At 35.7% G+C, this 22376-nt stretch overlaps 1 protein-coding gene across 2 annotated transcripts in view; it reads left to right on the top strand.

Moving 5' to 3' along the window:
- The window catches only part of EPHA6 (EPH receptor A6), a 985602-nt gene that overhangs the window by 792875 nt on the left and 170351 nt on the right, over window positions 1-22376 (top strand). Inside the window, exon 12 of one of the 2 annotated variants that reach the window (XM_042230510.2) lies at window positions 18480-18605. The exons of the other annotated variant lie outside the window; for it this stretch is intronic. Coding sequence (XP_042086444.1) covers window positions 18480-18605 — 126 coding nt within the window. The remainder of the gene's footprint in view (window positions 1-18479; window positions 18606-22376) is intronic. 2 annotated transcript variants of the gene reach the window in all.

The following is a 22376-nucleotide window of genomic DNA, read 5'->3' on the forward strand; positions in this document are numbered from 1 at the left end:
ATCTCATTGAACTTGAATAATTCTACACAGTTTTGACAATATTTATATTATTAGAGTATTTTTCATTCACTTGCTAAGATGTGTTCGACTCTTTGTGACCCCAATGACTGTAGCATGCCAGGCTTCCCTGTCCTTCACCATCTCCGGAGTTTGCTCAAATTTATGCCCATTGAGTCAGCAGTGCTACCTCACCATCTCATCCTCTGTCACCCTCTTCTCCTTTTGCCTTCAATCTTTCCCAGCATTGTTTTAAAAGCTCTGACATCAGTCCAATTCTATATTCATCCAGATAAATTCAAGCTTTGAGCTCTTCGTCTAAGATGATTTAAATTCTATTCAATAACTATTACATTGGGCTCCTGCCATGCACAAGCTCTGGGAATGGACATACAGGAGAGAATGCTTGACTCATCCATATTCTGAGGGAATCACAGCCTGGTGAGGAAGACAAACATGTCATCCACTGACCAGCAGGCAGCTCACAGGCTGAAGTCAGCCTGGAGGTGTGTTTTATTTGATTTCTACAGCATTCTTTAAAACATTTGAATTCACTGTCTTTAGCCAGAACTTTCACCCTACAGCTGGACTCAGTGCCTTTGTCACCAATGATATATGTTGAACTTGACTGTTCCCTAAAGTCATTTGATTTTGGTATCATAACACTGTAAAAAAATAAATACTGTCCCTATAATAGCGTTCTACCTTTATTATAGTAGCTAACATTATGCAGGGGTACTGAAGAAGGAATAGTGAGATCTTACCAGGTATGTAAGACATGTTTCCATAGGGGCCAGAAGGCCTTCCAGGAGAGGGAAATATCATTAAGGTGTGGAGACATGAGATTGTAGGTCAAGTTTAAGGGATTAAAGAGAAGAAATATACGTCCCTCATTTATCACTTACCATCGGCCACTAATAGGCACTTCCTAAATGATCTACAATAAACCAATATAAGTGATATTTACTATTAGCTCCATTTTAAAATGGAGAGACTAAGTATCAGAGAAGGTAAGTAACTAAACCAAGATTTAGTTACTTACCTTTAGTAACTTATGGTGAATGGTTGAGTCAAAGTTCTGTTTGGCCTCAAGCCTAAGCGTTTTCACTATTAAACCTGATAGATGTATTGGCAGATTGTATATTTACTTAGACACTGTTTTGTTAATTAAGATTCTAGGCCCTACTGAATATAAATATAGGTAAGACCACTGGACGTAACCCATATTTGGGGAAAATGTAATATTAATTTAATGTAGCGATGGAATAAAAATTAGGTAAACAGACTTTTGGAGAAGGCAATGGCAACCCACTCCAGTACTCTTGCCTGGAAAATCCCATGGATGGAGGAGCCTGGTAGGCTGCAGTCCATGGGGTCGCTAAGAGTCGGGCACAACTGAGCGACTTCACTTTCACTTTTCACTTTCATGCATTGGAGAAGGCAATGGCAACCCACTCCAGTGTTCTTGCCTGGAGAATCCCAGGGGCGGCGGAGCCTACTGGGCTACCGTCTATGGGGTCACACAGGGTCAAACACAACTGAAGCGACTTAGCAGCAGCAGCAGCAAACAGACTTTTAAGCTTAAAGGAAGTTTAGAGAAGTTCTACTCCAAGTTAATTTTCCATGTTAAGAAACTAGGTATCTTTTAAGTATTTGTTTTTAAAAAGTCAAAGAACTTCTATATTACATATTAATTAAAATGTACTTTTCAATAAATATTCCCAATGAGCTTGAAAATATTTTAATTCTCCTTGTTAATGCTATAGTCTTAAAAACTAATTTATAGCAACAATTTTATCATACATATCTTGAAAGTTTAAAAAAGTGAAAACTGAAAATTTCTTTTTAAGAGAACTGAAGATTAACTCATAAAAATTTAGCCATGAACTGCTCTTTTTACTTCAATAATTTTATTGTGACCTATCAAACAATAGGATGAAAAAAATCTTTAAAACTCATATAGCAATGATCTGAAGGGTAAAAAAAAGAAGCCAAAACAAAGCAGTAATTATTGCGTGCTCTTTAGTTGTGTTTGGTACTAAAGAATATTCATGGACATTAGCTATGCTAAAAGGAAAATATTAATTTAATTATAGGCATATTTCCATTTATAAGAATTTAGGAAATGGGCAAAAATTTGTAATTGGATCTTTGGCTTAGCTTAGATAGAATCATTTCCTGGAAAATAATAATGTGATATCAACAATTATTTGATTTCCTCTTCTTGTACTAGAAATGTGTCATAGTGCCAGCTAAAAAAGAGGTGCTTCAATAAATATTTACTAAATAAGTAAATAAGTCCATAAATGGATAAAAGGATAAATGAATGAGTTATTCATGAACAGACTGATTCCCTTCCACATTCTAAGCCTAATTAAAAATAGCTCTTGGCTGGTCATTGGAAAGTTGCCACTGGCCTAGGAAGCAAGTGAGCAGGCAGACTATTTCCTTAGATCTTAGCAAGATATTTGCCTGAGGAACAATTTGTCACTTTTCATTCATCATTTACATATCCACTTATTCAACTTGCATTTATTGAAACCCTCCCCTGTGCATCTTCTGATCAGCTTAGAAGAGACCAAGCTAGGCTCCCAGCTGGCTCATCTCAAGCATTATAATAAGGGGAGGAATATTTTCTGTACCAAATGAGACAGAACAGCTTAGTTTTTTCTTAACGGCATGCTGTTATGAAAGAGACCCCAAGTAAAATCTCAGTGAAGTAACAGAGACATTCTTCCAGTGCTTTACATGAAAATGGCTCTTCTTACTGTTGCTGGTCTTCCTCACTGGTTTTGTAACTGTTAAGAGTATTGATCTTCTTCCACCATCAAAACTAGAAAACCTGCGCTCAAACAAACCTAATGATCTTGTGATTTTCTTTTACATCTCTCAGGGAAAGAGTACATGAGTAATGCTGTAAATTATTGTAACAGAAGAGACACATACATGAGATACACATGGAGTGGAGGGAAACACAAACAATCAGACAAGGAAGGGACAACTGAAATCAGGTGATGGATACGTGGATAGATAGCAGACAGACAGGGAGAGGGGCAGAGAATCTTTGAGAGCTCAGAAGTGGGCATTTCCCAAGAAAAACAATCCTTGACATAGCATTTGTTTTAACAGACTTTGTTGTCATTGAACTTTGAAATTATTCATACTGTAGCTCAGACATACCATCATTAACCTAAAACACACACTTATGGAGAAGCTACGATGTATCAGTTATAGAACTCTATACTGGACACCTAAAGTTGAAGAAGGAATCTCTACTCTAAACAGATACATATTCAATTCTTAGCTCTCCATATTTTTAGTCTGCCTGTATCAGGAAACATTTTTGAACCCCAAATCTCAAATATATGAATACTAATTTGTTTATCTGATGTATATCTATTGTTTTACTGTGTTTATTGTATTTTTATGTTTACTATAAACCACTCACAGAATATTTTTAAAGGAATGAAGTTAAAATATTTTGAAATAATATTCATTTTATATTAAAAGAACAGACTTTATCAATTTAGGTCTGATTTTCAGTTCAGTTTCTCACCTAAGGAGATTTATTTCTTAAAACATTAAGGTTGTATTAAACTCGGCACCCATTTATGATAATAATTCTCCAGAAAGTAGGCATAAAAGGAACATAGCGTAATAAAAGCCATATATGACAAACTCACAACATTTTCCTCAGTGGTAAAAACTAAAAGTATTTCCTCTAAACTCAGAAACAAGACAAGGGTGCCCACTCCCACCACTACGAAGCCCTAGCCACAGCAATCATAGAAGAAAAAGAAATAGAGAAAAGAAATCCATACTGGAAAAGAAGATGTAAAGCTGTCTCTGTCTGCAGATGACATTATTCTCCACATAGAAAACCCTAAAGATGCCACTAGAAAATTACTAGAGCCGATCAATGAATATGGTAAAGCCACAGGATATTAAATTAATACACAGAAATCCTTTGCATTCCTATACACTAACAATGAAAAATCAGAAAGAGAAATTAAGGAAACGATCCCATTCACCATTGCAACAAGAAGAATAAAATACTTAGTACAAAATTTACTTAAAGAGACAAAAGACCTGTATGCAGAAAACTATAAGACTCTGATGAAATCAAAGATGACACAAACAGATGGAAAGATATACCATGTTCTTGGATTGGAATAATCCATATGGTGAAAATGATATACTACTCAAAGTTATATGTAGATTTAATGCAATCCCTATCAAACTACCAACAGTATTTTTCACAGAGCTAGAACAAATAATTTCACAATTTGTATGGAAACTCAAAAGACCCTGATTAGCCAAAGCAGTCTTGAGAGAGAAGGATGGAACTGGAGGAATCAACCTTCCTGACTTCAGATTATACTACAAAGCTACAGTCATCAAGATAGTATGGTACTGGCACAAAAACAGAAATATAGGTCAGTGGAACAAGATAGAAAACCCAGAGATAAATCCACACACCTATGGGCACATTATCTTTGACAAAGGAAGCAAAAATATACAATGGAGAAAAGACAGTCTCTTCAACAAGTGGTGCTGGGAAGGCTGGTCAACTATGTGTAAAAGAATGAAATTAGAACAACTCCACACCATATACAAAAATAAACTCAAAATGGATTAAAGACCTAAATGTAAGGCTAGAAACTATAGAACTCTCAGAGGAAAACATAGGCAGTTTGTTTTCTCTCTGACATAAACCACAGAAAGATCCTCTATGACCCACCTCCTTGGATAATGGAAATAAAGACAAAATAAACAAGTGGAACCTAATTAAACTAAAAAGCTTTTGCACAATGAAGGAAACTATAAACACGGTGAAAAGACAACCCTCAGAATGGGAGAAATTGATAGCAAACTAAATAACTGATGAAGAATTAATCTCCAAAATATACAAGTAGCTCATGAAGCTCAATATCAGAAAAAAACAAACAACCCAATCAAAAACTGGGCAGAAGACCTAAACATTTCTCCAAAAAAAAAAGATGGCTAAGGAACAATAAAAGATGCTCAACATTGCTCATTATTAGAGAAATGCAAATCAAAAATACAATGAGATATCATCTCACACAAGTCAGAATGGCCATCATTTAAAAATTCTACAAATAATAAATACTAGAGAGGGTGTGGAGAAAAGAAAACCCTCTTACACTGTTGGTGGGAATGCAAATTGATTCACCCACTATGGAGAATGGTATGGAGATTCCTTAAAAAACTAGGAATAAAGCTACCATACAATCCAGCAATCCCACTACTGGTCAAATACCCTGAGGAAAACAGAAGTGAAAAATATACATGTACCCCAATGTTCATTGCAGCAACTATTTACAATAACTAGGACACAGAAGCAACTTATATATCCATCAACAGATGAATGGGTAGGAAAGTTGTGTATATGTGGTACATATACACATTGGAATATTACTTGGCTATAAAAAGGAACACATTTGAGTCGGTTCTAATGAGGTGGATGAACCTAGAGCTGGATATACAGAGTGAAGTAAGTCAGAAAGAGAAAGACAAATATCATATATCAACACATATATATGGAATCTGGAAAGATAGTATTGATGATCCTACTTGCAGGGCAGCAAAGGAGACACAGACATTTTGGACTCAGTGGGGGAAAGGAGAGGGTGGGATGATATGAGAGAATAGCATTAAAACATATACATTACTATATGTTAAATAGATAACCAGTGGTAGTTTGAAGTATGACAGCAGGGAACCCAAATCCAGTGCTCTGTGACAAACTAGATGGATGGGACAGGGAGGGAGGTATACCTAATGCCTACTCATGTTGATGTTTGGCAAAAACCATCACTGTATTGTAAAGTAATTATCCTCTAATTAAAAAAAAATATATATATATATAATATAAAAAATATTAGGGCTTTCTAATAATGTTGTCTTATGCTTATGGTAATTTACTCTCATTTAAACCTACAAACAGTCCCATTAGGTCGAGTTATTTTCATTTCATAAATGAAATTGAAATACAGAAAATTTAAGGTCATAGTTTGTTATCTTTTATACAAATTCTTAATGATATCTAATTTCTAACAAAGTTAGATTGCTGCTATATCAAATTAAAATGGGATTTGTTTCATTGAGTTTGTGCTAAATATATTTTATTATGATTCTTTGAAAGCTGCTTACTCTATAGGCCAGATTACTCTCAGATGATCTGATCAGTCCTTCATTAATTGATCAAGCCAAATGTCAGAATATAAGCTGGTTTAACTTCTTTACACTGTTTCTGGACCACATTATATAACCTATTCATTAGCAACCATTTTTTTTTCAGGATTCTTTATTCTCAGACAATGTTTTTCAGTGGGTGCCACCAGCATTTTGAGAGAGAATTCCCATTAGGCAAGGAGTATTCCACTTACTGTAATGCCGTAAACATGCATCCTAACACCCCCCCCCCCACACACACACACACTAAAGACCAGTAATGTCTTCCCCCAGTCATAATTTGCAAGGCTCCCTAAATGCACAGAGAACTACTGAACTAATGAAAGGTAGAAAAAAACCCTGCAGCCAGTGACTTATGTTCATTTACCTTACACCAGTAGTTAAATGTCTCTTAGTTATCCGATATCCATAAGTGTTTGAAATCATATTAGATTAGGGTTACCAGATTTAACAAATAAAACTACAGAACACCCAGTTACTGTTAACTCTATATTACAGACAATATAATGCTAATGTCACATGTTGATCTCTTTGTAACCCACCAACTCAAGATCACTAACAAACTAGAAACTCAAGAATTTGAGATTTAGAAAAGCATACGTGAGAAACAGACATAGAGAATAAAATTGTGGACATGGAGAGAGGGGAGGAGAGGGTGAGATGTATGGAAAGAGTAACATGGAAGCTTAACATTACCATATGTAAAACAGATAGCCAACAAGAATTTGCTATATGGCTAAGAAACTCACACAGGGGCTCTGTATCAACATAGAGGGGTGGGATGGGGAGAGAGATGGGAGGGGAGTCCAAAAGGAAAAGGATATATGTATACCTATGGCTGATTCAGGTTGAAGTTTGACAGAAAACAACAAAATTCTGTAAAGCAATCATCCTTCAATAAAAAAAATCATGTGTGAAAGGACACATTTTACATTTCAAACTTGTAATGGTGAGAGAAATATTCTCATCACATAAAAATCTAATTTATATTAACAAATAGTCTACTGAAAGTGACTAGAATCAGAATACTTATAGAAATTTATATTTCTCCTGGTACAGATAATAGATTTTTTTATTATTGAGCTGCAATGTAATTTATTAATAAATTCCACCATTAATCTAAAAAAAAAGAGGGTCAGCAACTTACGAAATAGAGCAAATCAGACTAAAATTATTTTATATCAAATTCTAAAAGGTTCATGAACTTAATTTCTTATGGATTAAGTGATAAAGGAATTATAACAAGGATAACTTTAGTTTTCCTGATTGAACTGTGAAAACATAGAGTTGTGTTTTGTGCAGTCTGTATTGACATGATTGATCTTAAGAAGAAAAATTATAAGGCAGTGTCATCACATAATGTGAATAATGTGGCATAATATGATATCTCAACGGAATATGTATTCATGTGCACCAGCATTTCTGTTTTATTGTCTCAGATATTTAAAAAAATGACAGTTGCTGAAGAGATGCTACAATAAATGAAAGATCTTTTAAACCACAGTAAATAAACATAACAAAGCCATTATGAATGATGGAACAAGTTTAGGAAAATGAAAGCTGCTATTAAAGATGGCAGGCTGTCACAACAACAAAAGTAGCAATCAGTGTAATCAAAGCAATAAAATAATACTTGCATTTAGTTTCTTTCAAGGAGTTAATATAATGGACATCTTTTCAAAGTTAAAAGTTTTGAATAGTGTTGGATAATATAAATTGGAAAACTCAGATAAAAATCTCTAAATGTGAAGCAGATTAACATTATTTAGAGTCACCACTCTACATGCTTTTTTTCCTCAGATTTTTCTTTAAGATAATATCCTTTATGTCCTTTTTACTTTCCTGTACATGGTGATTTTTTTTAAATGATCTAGTATTATTGAACCAGGTTTATTGTTCCTTGATTTCAATAAATCTATAATCAAATAAAATGGGATCATTTTTATTTTTCACAGCATATGATAAAATCTGAATTTCTTGTAATTATTTCCCCTGTTGTAAAATCACCATTTCTTTTATAACTTTAAATAAGAAAGCTTTATAAATGTATGATATAATTATCTCCACCTGGTATTCAGCGAAGCTCTGTATGTTAATAAATGTTTTCTCAGATGGTGATGAAACATTGCAATGTGGAGAATACCTTACTTTGGCAGTACCACACACAGGCTCACGTTTGCTTTATTCTCAATGATGAATATCTCATATAAGAACAAAGGAGTAATTAATTTGATTGTTTGTGGAAGGTTACCTCACAGCACTTTATGGCTTATATTAGCATTTTTGCCACACCTTTTTTTTTTTTCATTGAAGGATAATTGCTTTACAGAATTTTGTTGTTTTCTCTCAAACCTCCACATAAATAAGCTATAGGTATACATATATCCCCTTCCTTTTGAACACCCCTCCCATCTCCCTCCCCATCCCACCTTTCTAGGTTGATAGAGAGCCTCTGTTTGAGTTTCCTGCAAATTCCCATTGGCTATCTATTTTACACATGGTAATGTAAGTTTCCATATTACTCTTTCCATACATCTCACCCTCTCCTCCCCTCTCCCCATGTCCATAAGTCTATTCTCTATGTCTGTTTCTCCACTGCTGCCCTGTAAATAAATTCTTCAGTACCATTTTTCTAGATTCCATATATATGCATTAGAATATGATATTTATCTTTCTCTTTCTGACTCACTTCACTGTGTATAACAGGTTCTAGGTTCATCCACCTTATTGGAACTGGATCAAATGGGTTCCTTTTTATGGCTGAGTAATATTCCATTGTGTATATATGTACCACAACTTCGTTATGCAATACAGTCATCTGTCAATGGAAATCTACATTGTGTCCATGTTCTAGCTATTATAAATAGTGTGGTAATGAACAGTGAGATAAACATGTCTTTTTCATTTTGGTTTCCTCAGGGTTTGGTCTCCTCCCCCTAAGAGTGGGATTGTTGGGTCATATCGTGGTTTTATTCCTAGTTTTTTAAGGAGTCTCCATACCGTCTTCCATACTGGCTGTATCAATTTACATTCCCACCAACAGTGCAAAAGCATTCCCTTTTCTCCACACCCTCTCCAGGATTTATTGTCTGTAGAGTTTTTGATAATGGCCATTCTTACCAGTGTGAGGTGATATCTCATTGTAGTTTTGATTTGCATGTCTCTAATAATGAGCGGTATTGAGCATCTTTTCAAGTGTCTGTTAGCCATCTGTATGTCTTCTTTGGAGAAATGTCTGTTTAGGTCTTTTTCCCACTTTTTGATGGGATTTTTTGTTTTCCTGTTATTGAGTTGTATGAGAGGCTTGGAAATATATTTTGGAAATTAATCCTTTGTCAGTTGTTTTATTTGCTGTTATTTTCTCCCATTCTGAGGGTTGTCTTTTCACCTTGCTTATGGTTTCCTTTGCTGTGCAAAAGCTTTTAAGTTTAATCACGTCCCACTTGTTTATTTTTGGTTTTATTTCTATTACTCCAGGAGGTGGATCATAGAGGATATTGGTTTGATTTGTGTCATCAAGTGTTCTGCCTATGTTTTTCTCTAAGAGTTTTATAGTTTCTGGTCTTACATCTAGGTCTTTAATCCATTTTGAGTTTATCTTTGTGTACGGTGTTAGGAAGTGTTCTAATTTCATTCTTTTGCACATAGCTGTCCAGTTTTCCCAGCACCATTTATTGAAGAGGCTGTATATTGTATATTCTTTCCTCCTTTGTCAAAAATAAAGTACCCATAGGTCCATGGATTTATTTCTGAACTTTCTATCTTGTTCCATTGGTCTATATTTCTGTTTTTGTGCCAGTACCATACTGTCTTAATGACTGTAGCTTTGTAGTATAACCTAGTGTCAGGAAGCTTGATTCCTCCAGCTCCATTCTTCTTTCTCAAGACTGCTTTGGCTACTCTGGGTCTTTTGTGTTTCCATATGAATTGTTAAATTTTTTGTTCTAGTTCTGTGAAAAATGTCATTGGTAATTTGATAGGGATCCCACTGAATTTGTAGACTGCATTTGGTAGTATAGTCATTTTTACAATATTGATACTTCCTACCCAAGAACATGGAATATCTTTCCATCTGTTTATGTCATCTTTGATTTCTGTCATCAGTTTCTTATAAATCATAAACGGGAGATAAATTTTGTCAAAGGCTTTTTCTGCCTCTGAGATTATCGTATGGTTTTCATATTTCAATTTGTTAATATGGTCTATCACATTGATTGATTTTCATAAATTGAAGAATCCTTGTATTGCTGGAATAAACCCAACTTGATGATAGTGTGTGAGCATTTTGATGTGTTGCTGAATTCTGTTTGCTAAAATTTGGTTGAGGATTTTTGCATCTATGTTCATCAGTGTTATTGGCCTGTAGTTTTCTTTTTGTGTGTTGTCTTTGTCTGGTTTTGGTGATGGTAGCCTCATCAAGTGAGTTTGGAAGTGTTCATTCTTCTGCAATTTTTTGAAAGAGTTTTAGAAGGATAAACATTAGCTGTTCTCTAAATGTTTGATAGAATTCTCCTGTGAAGCCATCTAGTCCTGGGCTTTTGTTTTTTGTGAGACTTTTTTTTTTATATCACAGCTTCAATTTCAGTGCTTATAATTGGATTGTTCATAATTTCTATTTCTTCCTGGTTCAGTCTTGGAAGATTGAACTTTTCTAAGAATCTGTCCAGTTCTTCCAGGTTATCCATTTTATTGCCATGTAATTGTTCATAATACTCTCTTATTATCCTTTGTATTTCTGCATTGTCTGTTGTCCTCTCCTTTTCCATTTCTAATTTTGTTGATTTGATTCTTCTCTCTTTTTTTCTTGATGAGTCTGGCTAAAGATTTGTGAGTTTTGTCTTCTCAAAGAACCAGCTTTCATTACAGTTTTATTACAAAAGAAACAGCTTTTCATTACTATTGTTTCCTTCATTTATTTCTGCTCGGATCTTTATGGTTTCTTTCCTTCTACTAATTTTGGGGGTTTTTTGTTCTTTTTCCAGTTGCTTTAGGTATAAAGTTAAGTTGTCTATTTGCTGTTTTTCTCGTTTCTTGAGGTAGGATTATATTGCTATAAACTTCCCTCTTAGAACTGCTTTTGCTGCATCCCATAGGTTTTGAGAATCTGTGTTCATTGTCATTAGTTTCTAGAAATTTTTGATTTCCCTTTTGATTTCATCAGTAACCTGTTGGTTATTTTGAAACATATTGTTTAATCTCTATGTGTTTGTGTTTCTTACAGTTTTTTTTTTCTTGTAATTGATATCTAGTATCATTGCATTGTGGTTAGAGAAAATGCTTGATATGATTTCAATTTTCTTAAATTTACTGAGGTTTGATTTGTGACCCAAGATGTGGTCTATCCTGAAGAATGTTCCATGTGCACTTGAGAAGAAGGTGTATTCTTCTGCATTTGGATGGAATATCCTGAAGATATCAGTGAAATCTGTCTTATCTAATGTATCATTTAATACTGTGTTTTATACTAATTTTCTGTTTTGATGACCTGTCCATTGGTGTGAGTAGGGTGTTAAAGTCTCCTACTATTATTGTGTTACTGTCAATTTCTCCTTTTATGTCTGTTAGTGTTTGTCTTATGTATTGAGGTGTTCATATGTTAGGTGCATAGATATTTACAATTGTTATGTCTTCTCTTGGATTGATCCCTTGATCGTGATGTGGTGTCCTTCCTTATCTCCTGTAATCTTCTTTATTTTAAGGTCTATTTTGTCTGATATGAGGATTGCTACTCCAGCTTTCTTTTGCTTCCCAATTGTATGGAATATATTTTTCCATCCTCTCACTTTCAGTCTATAAGTGTCTTTGGGTCTGAAGTGGGTTTCTTGTAGAGAGCATATAAATGGGTATTGTTTTTTTCATCCATTCAGCCAGTCTCTATCTTTTGGTTGGAGCATTTAATCCATTTAAAGTAATTATTGATATATATGTTCCTGTTGCCATTTTCTTCATTGTTTGGGGTTGATTTTGCAGATCTTTTTTCTTCTCTTGTATTTTTTGACTATATAAGTCCCTTTAACATTTGTTGGAAAGCTGGTTTAGTGGTACTGAATTCTTTTAACTTTTGCTACTCTGAAAAGCTTTTTATTTTTCCATCAGTTTTGAATGAGATCCTTGCTGAGTATTGTAATCTTGGTTGTAAATTCCCTTTCCCTTTCCCTTTCATTTCAAAAGGAAATGTAGCTTTCCTTTCAATACTTTAAAAATATTCTGCCATTCCCTTCTGCCTGCAGAGTTTCTGCTGAAAGATCAGCTGTTAAGCATATGGGATTTCCCTTGTGTGTTACTTGTTGCTTCTCCCTTGCTGCTTTTAATATTCTTTCTTTGTGTTTAGTCTTTGTTAGTTTGATTAGTATGTGTCTTGGCATATTTCTCTTTAGATTTATCCTGTGTGGGGCTCTTTGTGCCTCATGGACTTCATTGACTATTTCCTTTCAGCTATTTTCAACTATAACCTCTTCAAAAAATTTCTCATACCCTTTCTTTTTCCTTTCTTCTTCTGGAACTCCTGTAAATGGAATGTTGGTGCATTTGATATTGTCCCAGAGGTCTCTGAGACTATCATCAGTTCTTTTCATTCTTTTACTTTATTCTGCTCTTCATAAATTATTTTCACCATTTTATCTTCCAGCTCACTAATTCGTTCTTCTGCTATAGATATTCTGCTATTGATTACTTCTAGAGTATTTTTAATTTCAGTAATTGTGTTTTATCTCTGAATGTTTACTCTTTAATTCTTCTCGGTCTCTGTTAATTGATTCTTGCATTTTCTCCATTTTGTTTTCAAGGTTTTGATCATCTTTACTATCATTATTCTGAATCCTTTTTCGGGTAGTTTGTCTATTTCCTCTTCATTGATTTGGACTTCTGTGTTTCTAGTTTGTTCCTTCCTATGTGTAGTACTTCTCTGCCTTGTCTTTTTTTTTAACTTATTGTGTTTGAGGTCTCCTTTTCCCAGGCTTCAAGGAAAGTTGAATTCTTTCCTTGAAGAAGATTGAATTCTTTCTTCCTTTTGGTTTCTGCCTTCCTAAGTTTGGCCCAGTGGTTTGTGTAAGCTTCCTATAGGGTGAGATTTGTGCTGTGTTTTTGTTTGTTTTTCCTCTGATGGGCAAGGGTGAGTGAGGTGGTAATCCTGTCTGCTGATGATTGGGTTTGTATTTTGTTTGTTTGTTGTTTAGATGAGGCATCCTGTACAGGGTGCCACTGGTGGTTGGGTGATGCCAGGTCTTGTATTGAAATGGTTTCCCTACAGTGAGTTCTCACTATTTGATATTCCCTAGGGTTTGTTCTCTGGTAGTCTAGGGTCTTGGAGTCAGTGCTCCCACTCCAGAGGCTCTGGGCTTGATCACTGGCCAAGAAAGAAGATTCCACAAGTGGTTTGTTATGGCATTCAGTGAGATTAAAACAAATATCCAAAAACAAGAAACCAAAGATGAACCCCAGACAAATAGTAGTTACAAAATCAGGCAAATAATAGTTAAAATAATGGAATATACACATATACATATACACCCATGAGCAAAGTCAAAACAATCCAACAAAAATAAAGTACAATAGATTGACCAGGTGAACAAAGGAAATCAAAAATTGTATTTACCAGTTAAGAACAAAACTAACTAAAGCACAAACTGGAAAACAAAACTAAAGCAAGGTGCCAAGTGGGGGATAAAGCAATGAAAACAAAACTAACAAATATGTTGAGAGGAAAAGAAAGGAAGAAATGAAAGAAGGAATAAATAGGCAAAGTTAAATAGAGGTAGATGAAGAAGATTTATATACATTAAAGACTAACTGCAAGGGGGAAAGTACAGTAGGAAAGGCAAACAAAGGAATAAAGGTAGAAAATTTTAATAGGTTTAAAACAGTAAAAGTTAACATTATAAAAAAAATTATAAAAAAGAAAGTGGAAGAAGAAAAAGGAAAAAAAACAAAGGTATACACCCATAAGTAAAATAAAAACCGTCCAACAAAAATAAAGTACCATAGGTTAACCTGGTAAACAAACAAACAAAAAAATTATATCTACCAGAACAACACTAACTAAAGTACAAACTGGAAAATGAAATTAAAGCAAGGTGCCAATTGGGGATTAAAGCAATGAAAATAAAACTAACAAATATGTTGATAGGAAAGGAAAGAAAAGAAAGAATAGATATGCAAAAGTAAATAGAGGTAGATGAAGAATATTTATATACATTAAAGATTAACTACAAGGGGAAAAGAGTAGTAGGAAAAGCAAACAATGGAATAAATGTAGAGAAAATAATAATAGATTTTAAAAATTAAAATTAAAAAGAAAAGAAAAAGGGAAAACTCCACAGAACTGCAAAATCCCAATGCAGAGGCAGAGGTTTATAACAAAAAATGTGACTGAGAAAGAAAAAAAAAAAAGCTCAAAAACTTAATTAGATTTTATAGTGTCAATAACGGAGAAGGTGATGGCACCCACTCCAGTACTCTTGCCTAGAAAATCCCATGGACAGAGGAGCCTGGTAGGCTGCAGTCTGTGGGGTCGCTGAGGGTCGGACACAACTGAGCGACTTCACTTTCACTTTTCACTTTCATGCATTGGAGAAGGAAATGGCAGCCCACTCCAGTGTTCTTGCCTGGAGAATCCAAGGGACAGGGGAGCCTGATGGGCTGCTGTCTATGGGGTCACACAGAGTTGGACACGACTGAAGTGACTTAGCAGTGCCAATAAAATCAACAACTACAACAGAGGGGGAAAAGGGGGAACAAAAAGGAAAAACAATCCAAAAGAATCTTCAGAACAAGTCAAAACATAAGAATAATAAATGTTTTTCTTGAGTCACTGCTGTCAGAGTCCTTTCCCTCTCTGGGAGTCACAGTCCACCTCACCTCTCTCGGATGCACTCCAACATGGTGTTGATCTCTGGACCTGCTGTGGGGGCAGCTCAGATTCTAACTTGGTTCTATTCCTGTGTGTTCTTGCCTCCATTGTCCACAGCTATCAAAACTAGTGCATTTTATTTTTGGGGAGCTTTCAGTGACCTTTTATATATTCTATAGACACAGAGTCTGCCTAGTTGATTGTGTGGATTTAATCTGCAGCTTGTACAGCTGGTGGGAAGGTTTTCGGTCTTCTTCCTTATCCACACTGTCCATGGTTTTCAATTGTGGTTTTATTTCCACCTCTCTGTATGGGTCATCCACTGGGGTTTGCTCCTGAGACTGCCCTGGAGGACTTGTGAAGACCCTGTGAAGGCCAGGTGTGGAGACGGTGCAGCTGCTTGGGTCACAGGGATTCTGGCAGCATCAGGTACTCAAGGGAGTTGGCAGCTAGGGCAGCAGGAAATAGTGCTTTAGAAGGGTATGGCAACCAGTATTGGCCAAAACACTCCAGTATTCTTACCTAGAAAACCCTCCTGTCTCCCTGACAGAGAAGCCTGGCAGGCCACAGTCTACAGGGTCGCAAAGAGTCGGACACTACAGAAGTGACCCTGTGCACACAGATGCAAGACATTTTTTGTCTGTGGCAGCTCTGCCCCAGTGAGCGTTGAGCATGAAGGCGGCGTGGCTGCTTGGCTTGTGGGGACCCTGGAGGCAGCAAGTGTACAAGGACTTGGGCTGCCTCCATGGCACGAGTTATGGCCCTATCAGAGTCTTTTTTTTTTTTAGCCTCTTGTAACTGGTGATTAGAAGGCCTCTTTGGCCAGTCTTTCTCTGTAGCTCCACCTTCAGGCACTTAGAGGGCTACCTTGCTGGGATCCTTCTCTGTTGTTCAGCGTGTCAGGCACATAGAGGGGCCCCCCTGTTTGGGGTCCTACTCTTAGATCACCGCATCAGGCACTTAAAGGGGCACCTTGGGTGGGGTCCTATTCTGTAGTTCAGTGTGGCAGGCATTTGATGGGCCAGCCTCTCTATTGTTCAACCAGCAATGCTGGTGTGTGGGGAGAGAAAGACTATGGTGATGGCTCCACCCCTTCCGTGTGACTCAGCAGTATTGCCTTGCTTCCATGGCTGCCTGGCTTTCCTCCACAGGCATTTCCCACCACAATGTCCTCCCTCACATCCCCTCAATCCATCTCTCTGCAGTCAACAGCAGCCCTCACCCTGGGATTATTCCACAATCCCTGAACTCCAGCTCCCAGCAGCTGCACCTTCCAGGGAACCTGCGTCCCTGTCCTGAGTTTGTATGGCTGTGGCAAGGACTGTCTGATTCTCATTCCATTTACGCTGCCACAGATCAGCTGTTTCACTCTCAGTCTCAAATGTTTTCTCCTATGACTCAGACAATTGCCTGGATGTGGGAATCGGACTTCTGCTTTAGTTCCCCCACCCGCCGAGGGCAGGTCCAGTCTTACTAACACTCCTGCTTTTCCCCCTAGTTCCTTCATCCTACCAAGATTTACATGGTTCTATACGTTCTTTTCCACTGGTCAGGTATTCCTGTCCTCTCTCAACTGGTGTTCTGCATGAACTTCTGTGTCTGAAGGTGTATTCCTGATGTATCCATGGAGAGAGATGTACTCCATGTCCACCTACTCCTCTGCCATTTTGTTCTCTTTTGCCACACCTTTTAATGGTTAAGAGACTCCAGCTCTGCTGGGTCATTTTACTAAAACTCCATAGAATCCGCAACAAAACCAATTTATTCACAGTATATGATACTCTCTCTAGGCTTTCTTTAATCCAATGCACAATATATAGGCCTCAACCATTAACTTTCATTATAACTTTGTCCTTTTGTAAAACAAACAAACAAACAAACTCTAAAGATCTGAGAAATGCTGCTTTTTCTTTAGCAACAACTTCCTCCACAGTAGCAAGATATATAGAGTGTGGTATACCAGATCCCTGTAATCCTAGTTAAAGTTAAAAGAAAAATCAAAATTTTAACTTATTTTAGGGGTAAAGTTTGTATAAAAGAACAGAGTGAAGTCTTTTCAAAAATGTGTGCCCTAAGTCCATTCAGTCTTGTCTGACTGTGTGACCCCCATGGACTATAGCCCACCAGGCTCCTCTGCCCATGGGATTTCCCAGGCAAGAGTACTGGAGTGGGTTGCCATTTCCTCCTCCAGGGGATCTTCCGGACCCTGGGATCAAACACGCATATTTTATGTCTCCGTCTTTGTCAGGCAGGTTCTTTACCACTAGGGCCACTTGGGAGGTCCTTTTCAAAAATATGGCACTTTCTAAATTTGAACTTGTGGAAGGAGAGATCCATAGGAAAACTGCTGTTCCTGATAAGGGTTTCAGAGGTCTCAAATGAGATGTGTTTCTTACAACCATCAGGGTACCTTGATTTTAGGGTATTATTGTGATTTAAACTTACGTGTACCATATCAGTTACCAATGCATTAATATTGCGTTTATATTATACTTTCTTCTGAATGATTTTAGTGTCCTTTAGGTCCTTGAGACACCAAATTGTAATGCCACTATTCCAAAGTGCGAGGTTTCTAATTCACAATCAGGAGATCATGATCTTCCAAATAGGAAGTGGCTTATTATTTATTTTTAATCTTTAGTGTAAAGACTGTCCTGGGAGTCCACCAGCTGTGTGATATCACTTTCCCACCCCAGTCCTCAGTTCTTGGTCTGTAAAACATGGAGTTTTTGACTGGATGATCTCTGAAGTCCTTGGTAGCTCTGACATTCTTTTCGTCTGTGATTCATTATATTATTTAAAACTTCCACGTAGTTTACTTTTTCTTGTTTCTTTCTCAATAGCATTCTTAAAAGTGAAAAAGCATGTGGTTCTACCTTTGCAAACTCTTATGTCTGGTCCCTAATTAAGCAAATTAAGAAATGTGTATGTTGTTTTTCTTACCACTGTTTCAAAGATGTATGTAGTTATTGTATGGTATAGAAGTCTTCTTGATTTTAGGCTTTCATACTGGTACAGCTGAAGTAAGGCACCATTCCTCATAGTGCAGCACACATCTCAGATCCTATTGTGGCTATTTTCTGCATATCTCTATCGCATGTGGAGGTGAATTCTGTAAACAGGCAACATCAATAACATTTATATCCCCTTTGTCAAATGTAGGTTTAGAAATTTATCCTAGTATTCTGGTGCTTCTAACCCTCTTTAATTGTAACTAGATAAGAGTAACTTTCTTTTCAAAAAACTAGGTTTATTTCATAAATTTATGAATAAAAATGCATTCCATTCCTTGTAATTACATAACTTCCTTGTAAGGTTTGATGTCTTTGTTGATTGTAGGTTTTGTTCCAGTTAAATGATCAACAGCTTTTCCACAAAGAAGATTTTTTGATTAATGTCCATTTTTATCTCTTAAAAGGATCCTTCCCGGCCATTGGGGTGGAAACGTTCTGCCCCAGCTTCCTGAGGGCAGGGTTTTTAAATAGCCTCCAGGCCCCGCATCCAGCGCCAGGGGGAGGATCTTTGCCCCCCAGGATTCCTGCTGGTAGGTATTTCAGGTGACGTTTTCTGCCACCAGATACAGCAGTAGAACTGTGCTTACAATTGACAAACCCGCAATACAGAAATAAATATTTCTGAAATATACTGTTGAACAGAAGTGCAAGTGGCTTTTTGATTAATAGATGCAGAAACCACATTTGTGATACATAATGCTCCAAGAATAATGTGAAGGAAGTGGAAGAAGCATCTGTAAACTGAGCATCTCAGTGTAGTGCTGCCTCTTTCTTCTAGGGAAGATTTTTCACAAATAAAAACAAAAGATTCAGGTCCCAAATTTGTGACTCAAGAATAAAACAAGGTCGAATTTAAGACACTTTACCACTTGGAATCGGCTAGAAAAGAGAATTTAAAACTGAGTTTTATTAACTGAAAAGTAATTCTTTATTTATAGTTTACAGAGATTTAAATAAATTTCCATTTCACTAAAGAAAAATGATTTGAAAAAAGTGAGAAAGTAGCAAATGTGACATTTAACATTAGCAAAAAGACAATTCTGAGGAAGAAAATTAATGCACACTTCCCTAGAAATATCAATCTGACCAAAACCATATTTTATAAATGAAGAACAATAAAATATAGGATATTCAACCTTTAAAAATATAATTTCAAAAGTAAATCACTTTGTATATTATCCTTAGTATTATGATAATCATAAATTGTCTTATTATTGTTATTTTGTAAAATATCCAGCTTTCTTCCTCCCTTTTACATGAAGCATGCAAATCCATTTTATATGTGTTTAGAAAAATGGAATTAAGATATTGATCCTTGAATTTTTATCATAATTCTTGTGGTTTTTATATCATAGATAATACTATGCTACAAATTACGGTAATGATCCTATATTTTCACGAGGGTGACCCAGCCAGCCAAATAATGGGAGCATTTGAAAAACTAGGGAAGAAAATGGAAAAAAAATCTCATCATGCAAATTTCTTACTTTTCTTAACAAAATTATGCCATCAAAGCCTAAAACTATTGCACTGACATTTTTCATTTGCCTTTCAATTACCCTTGCCTACTTTCAGTTACTCTTGCCTACAAAAAGTAACAATCCATAAGTATGCTTCCATGTCATTTGGTTTTATCATTGGATAATTACTAAAGTGGCCAACAATGCCATGGATAAAGTAGGGACCAAAATTATATGAAATAAAAATTAGCAATTATTATTCTCATGAGATGAGTGTGATGCCACCCTTTTTTTCTCTCTAGAACAAAGTGGTATCAGTTGCATAGAAATTTTATTGTTGTTGGTGGCGGTGGTGGTGGTAGTGATGGTAGTGTTGCAAAGAATTAGAAATAGAAGTCTGTATAAACTGAGCTCTCAGAGTTAACAGCAAACATTTAAAAATGTAGCTTTCATATATATTATTAAGATTTCACCAATTGGAATTGGAGAAATGAATGGATGATTTGTATTTTGATAGTTTAATCTTTAACTCTTAATGACAAATCTTGGTGGATTTAGGTATGTTTAGCAGAAATGACAATATGAACTTCAGTAGAGACTTGAATTATTCAACATTACTGGTAAAAGTGATAACCCTTGTCATTTAGCCACTGAGAATGATAGAAGCAAGATAGTGTTTCTATAACATATACACAAAAACAACTTTCCAGAGAGGAATCTAAAAGAACACTGGCACTCTGTTCATCTAAGCTTTCAGCCAAATTCGCCTCCAGCCTTCATGGGAGAGAAAACTCAGTTCAGTTTTCATTACTTACATACAAATCAGGTATAACAAAATTGCTTCATAAAAAAAATTATAGATCTAAACTTGTTCCTATTCCCTCAAAGTGAAATTAACTGAACTGACTTTTTCTGGCTTATATCACTTTGATAAGTGATCCCTGTATACTTTCTCTGATATTTTTCAGTAATCACTGCTATGATTTCAAAGATAATTCTTATCCTCTTTCATTCAGCTATAGTTTATTTCCCAAGAATTTGCTGTATAAGTTTGTGTAAAGAAGGGTGAAGCAATGATCATGAGAAGTTTTTATTGTTTCATGTTAAAAAACTAAACTATTTATTTGTACCTACAAACTGAGTGACTCTTAGGGGTTTAAGACATCATTTGAGGACACAAAGCACTCCTTCCTTTAACCTGTATCATGGTACTTTTAAAAAGCTGGCCAGAGGATGATGGCTACTGAGCAGAAATTAATTTTCTTTCTACCAATTGGTCATATGTTGCAGAACTTTTAGGGTCTCATAGATATTCACTATGTCATTCAAAGAATCAGAAAATCTCTTCTAATTATGGTACTAATTTAGTCCCCATTTACTTCCTTAATCAAATTTAAATGAGATACATGATTATGCCCTATATAAAATAGGTTATTTGCATTCATGTCACACTGTTCTACTAAGGAACAATATTTTTGCAATGTTTTTACGCTAATGACAAAAGAATCACTGAATCATGAGAACCAGAAAGCAAACAAGCCTGAAATCTGTATTTATGTAATGTCAATTGTTTCTATGACCTTTCTCATTTCTAGAAGGATTGTAGTAAAGGGTTATTATTCTTCATTCCAAATAGAGAAAAATACCAGGAAGTGATGGGCTAAAAATTGAATACCAAATATATTCATATATTATTGCAGTGCTTTTCAAATAGTAGTCACTCAGTGAAGTAAGAAAATCCCAGGAGAGAAGGCAGGAAGAGTAGGGAGGGGAGCTAAGACAAGCAAAGTGGATGGGGAAAGAAAGGAAAAATAATTATAAAAAGACATAAGTGAACTTATTTTTTTTAATCAAACTCTTCCCCATTGTATTCCTCCCTATTAAATTCAAATTCTATCTCCTTGAATTAATGTCCCTCTTGGAAATAGGTCATCCATGTATAATCTACAATGATAAAGTTGGTCTCTTTGCTCCACCTAGTTATTCCTTTGATTTATTTCTGTAGTCAAACAGTATTTGAAAGTGAGATAGAACATTTTGTATGCCGTAGTGTATTGATTATACATAGGGTCTTAGACTGATGACTCACCTTAGGACAGACTCTACCTTTACACTTTTGATGGTTTCATATGCTGACAATAAACAAAGAAAATCAGAGTAATGGCATTGTTGAGAAATAGAATTATTTACGATAATGATGATACAATAATATTTGGAAGACGCACTGGTCCAATTTTCCCAGAGTTACAGCAATAACTCTGACATCATGTGACATCTTAAATTTATATAAGATCCAAACATTATAATGTGTCTTGAAAACTTATTTATAAAATTTAAAGGCATATTCATTATGCTCAGATGGTAATGCCTTAGGTTGAGGTTGAGTTTGATTAGCTCAAAAAATCTACCTTACACTTTTCTAACAGTGTTATTGTGGAAGACTTGATGCTATTTTTCATTAATGAGATAATTCATATATATAGATTAGATTCTAGGCCAAGCCTAGATATATACCTTAAACTAAGAAGCTTTTTAAATTATGAGTAAAGTCCAGAAAACAGCAATCACAGAAAGCAGTCTAATGTGGAATTTAGAAATAGATAAATTCTAAAAGAAAAAAATCAATGTTGAAAGTCTTCCTAATACTTCCTTTGTGGTTAGTTTGGAAGCTCTTTAATTGTTGAGGGGATGGTCTTCTGAAACACCATCTCAGTTTGTCTACCTATGCTTTAAATATAATGCTATATATAAAACACCTTTTTTGAGATTTTTACCTGGTTGGATGGCATCACCGACTCAATGGACATGGGTTTGGGTGGACTCCAGGAGCTGGTGATGGAC

Source organism: Ovis aries, chromosome 1, assembly GCF_016772045.2.
Source record: "Ovis aries strain OAR_USU_Benz2616 breed Rambouillet chromosome 1, ARS-UI_Ramb_v3.0, whole genome shotgun sequence".
Lineage (NCBI taxonomy): Eukaryota > Metazoa > Chordata > Mammalia > Artiodactyla > Bovidae > Ovis > Ovis aries.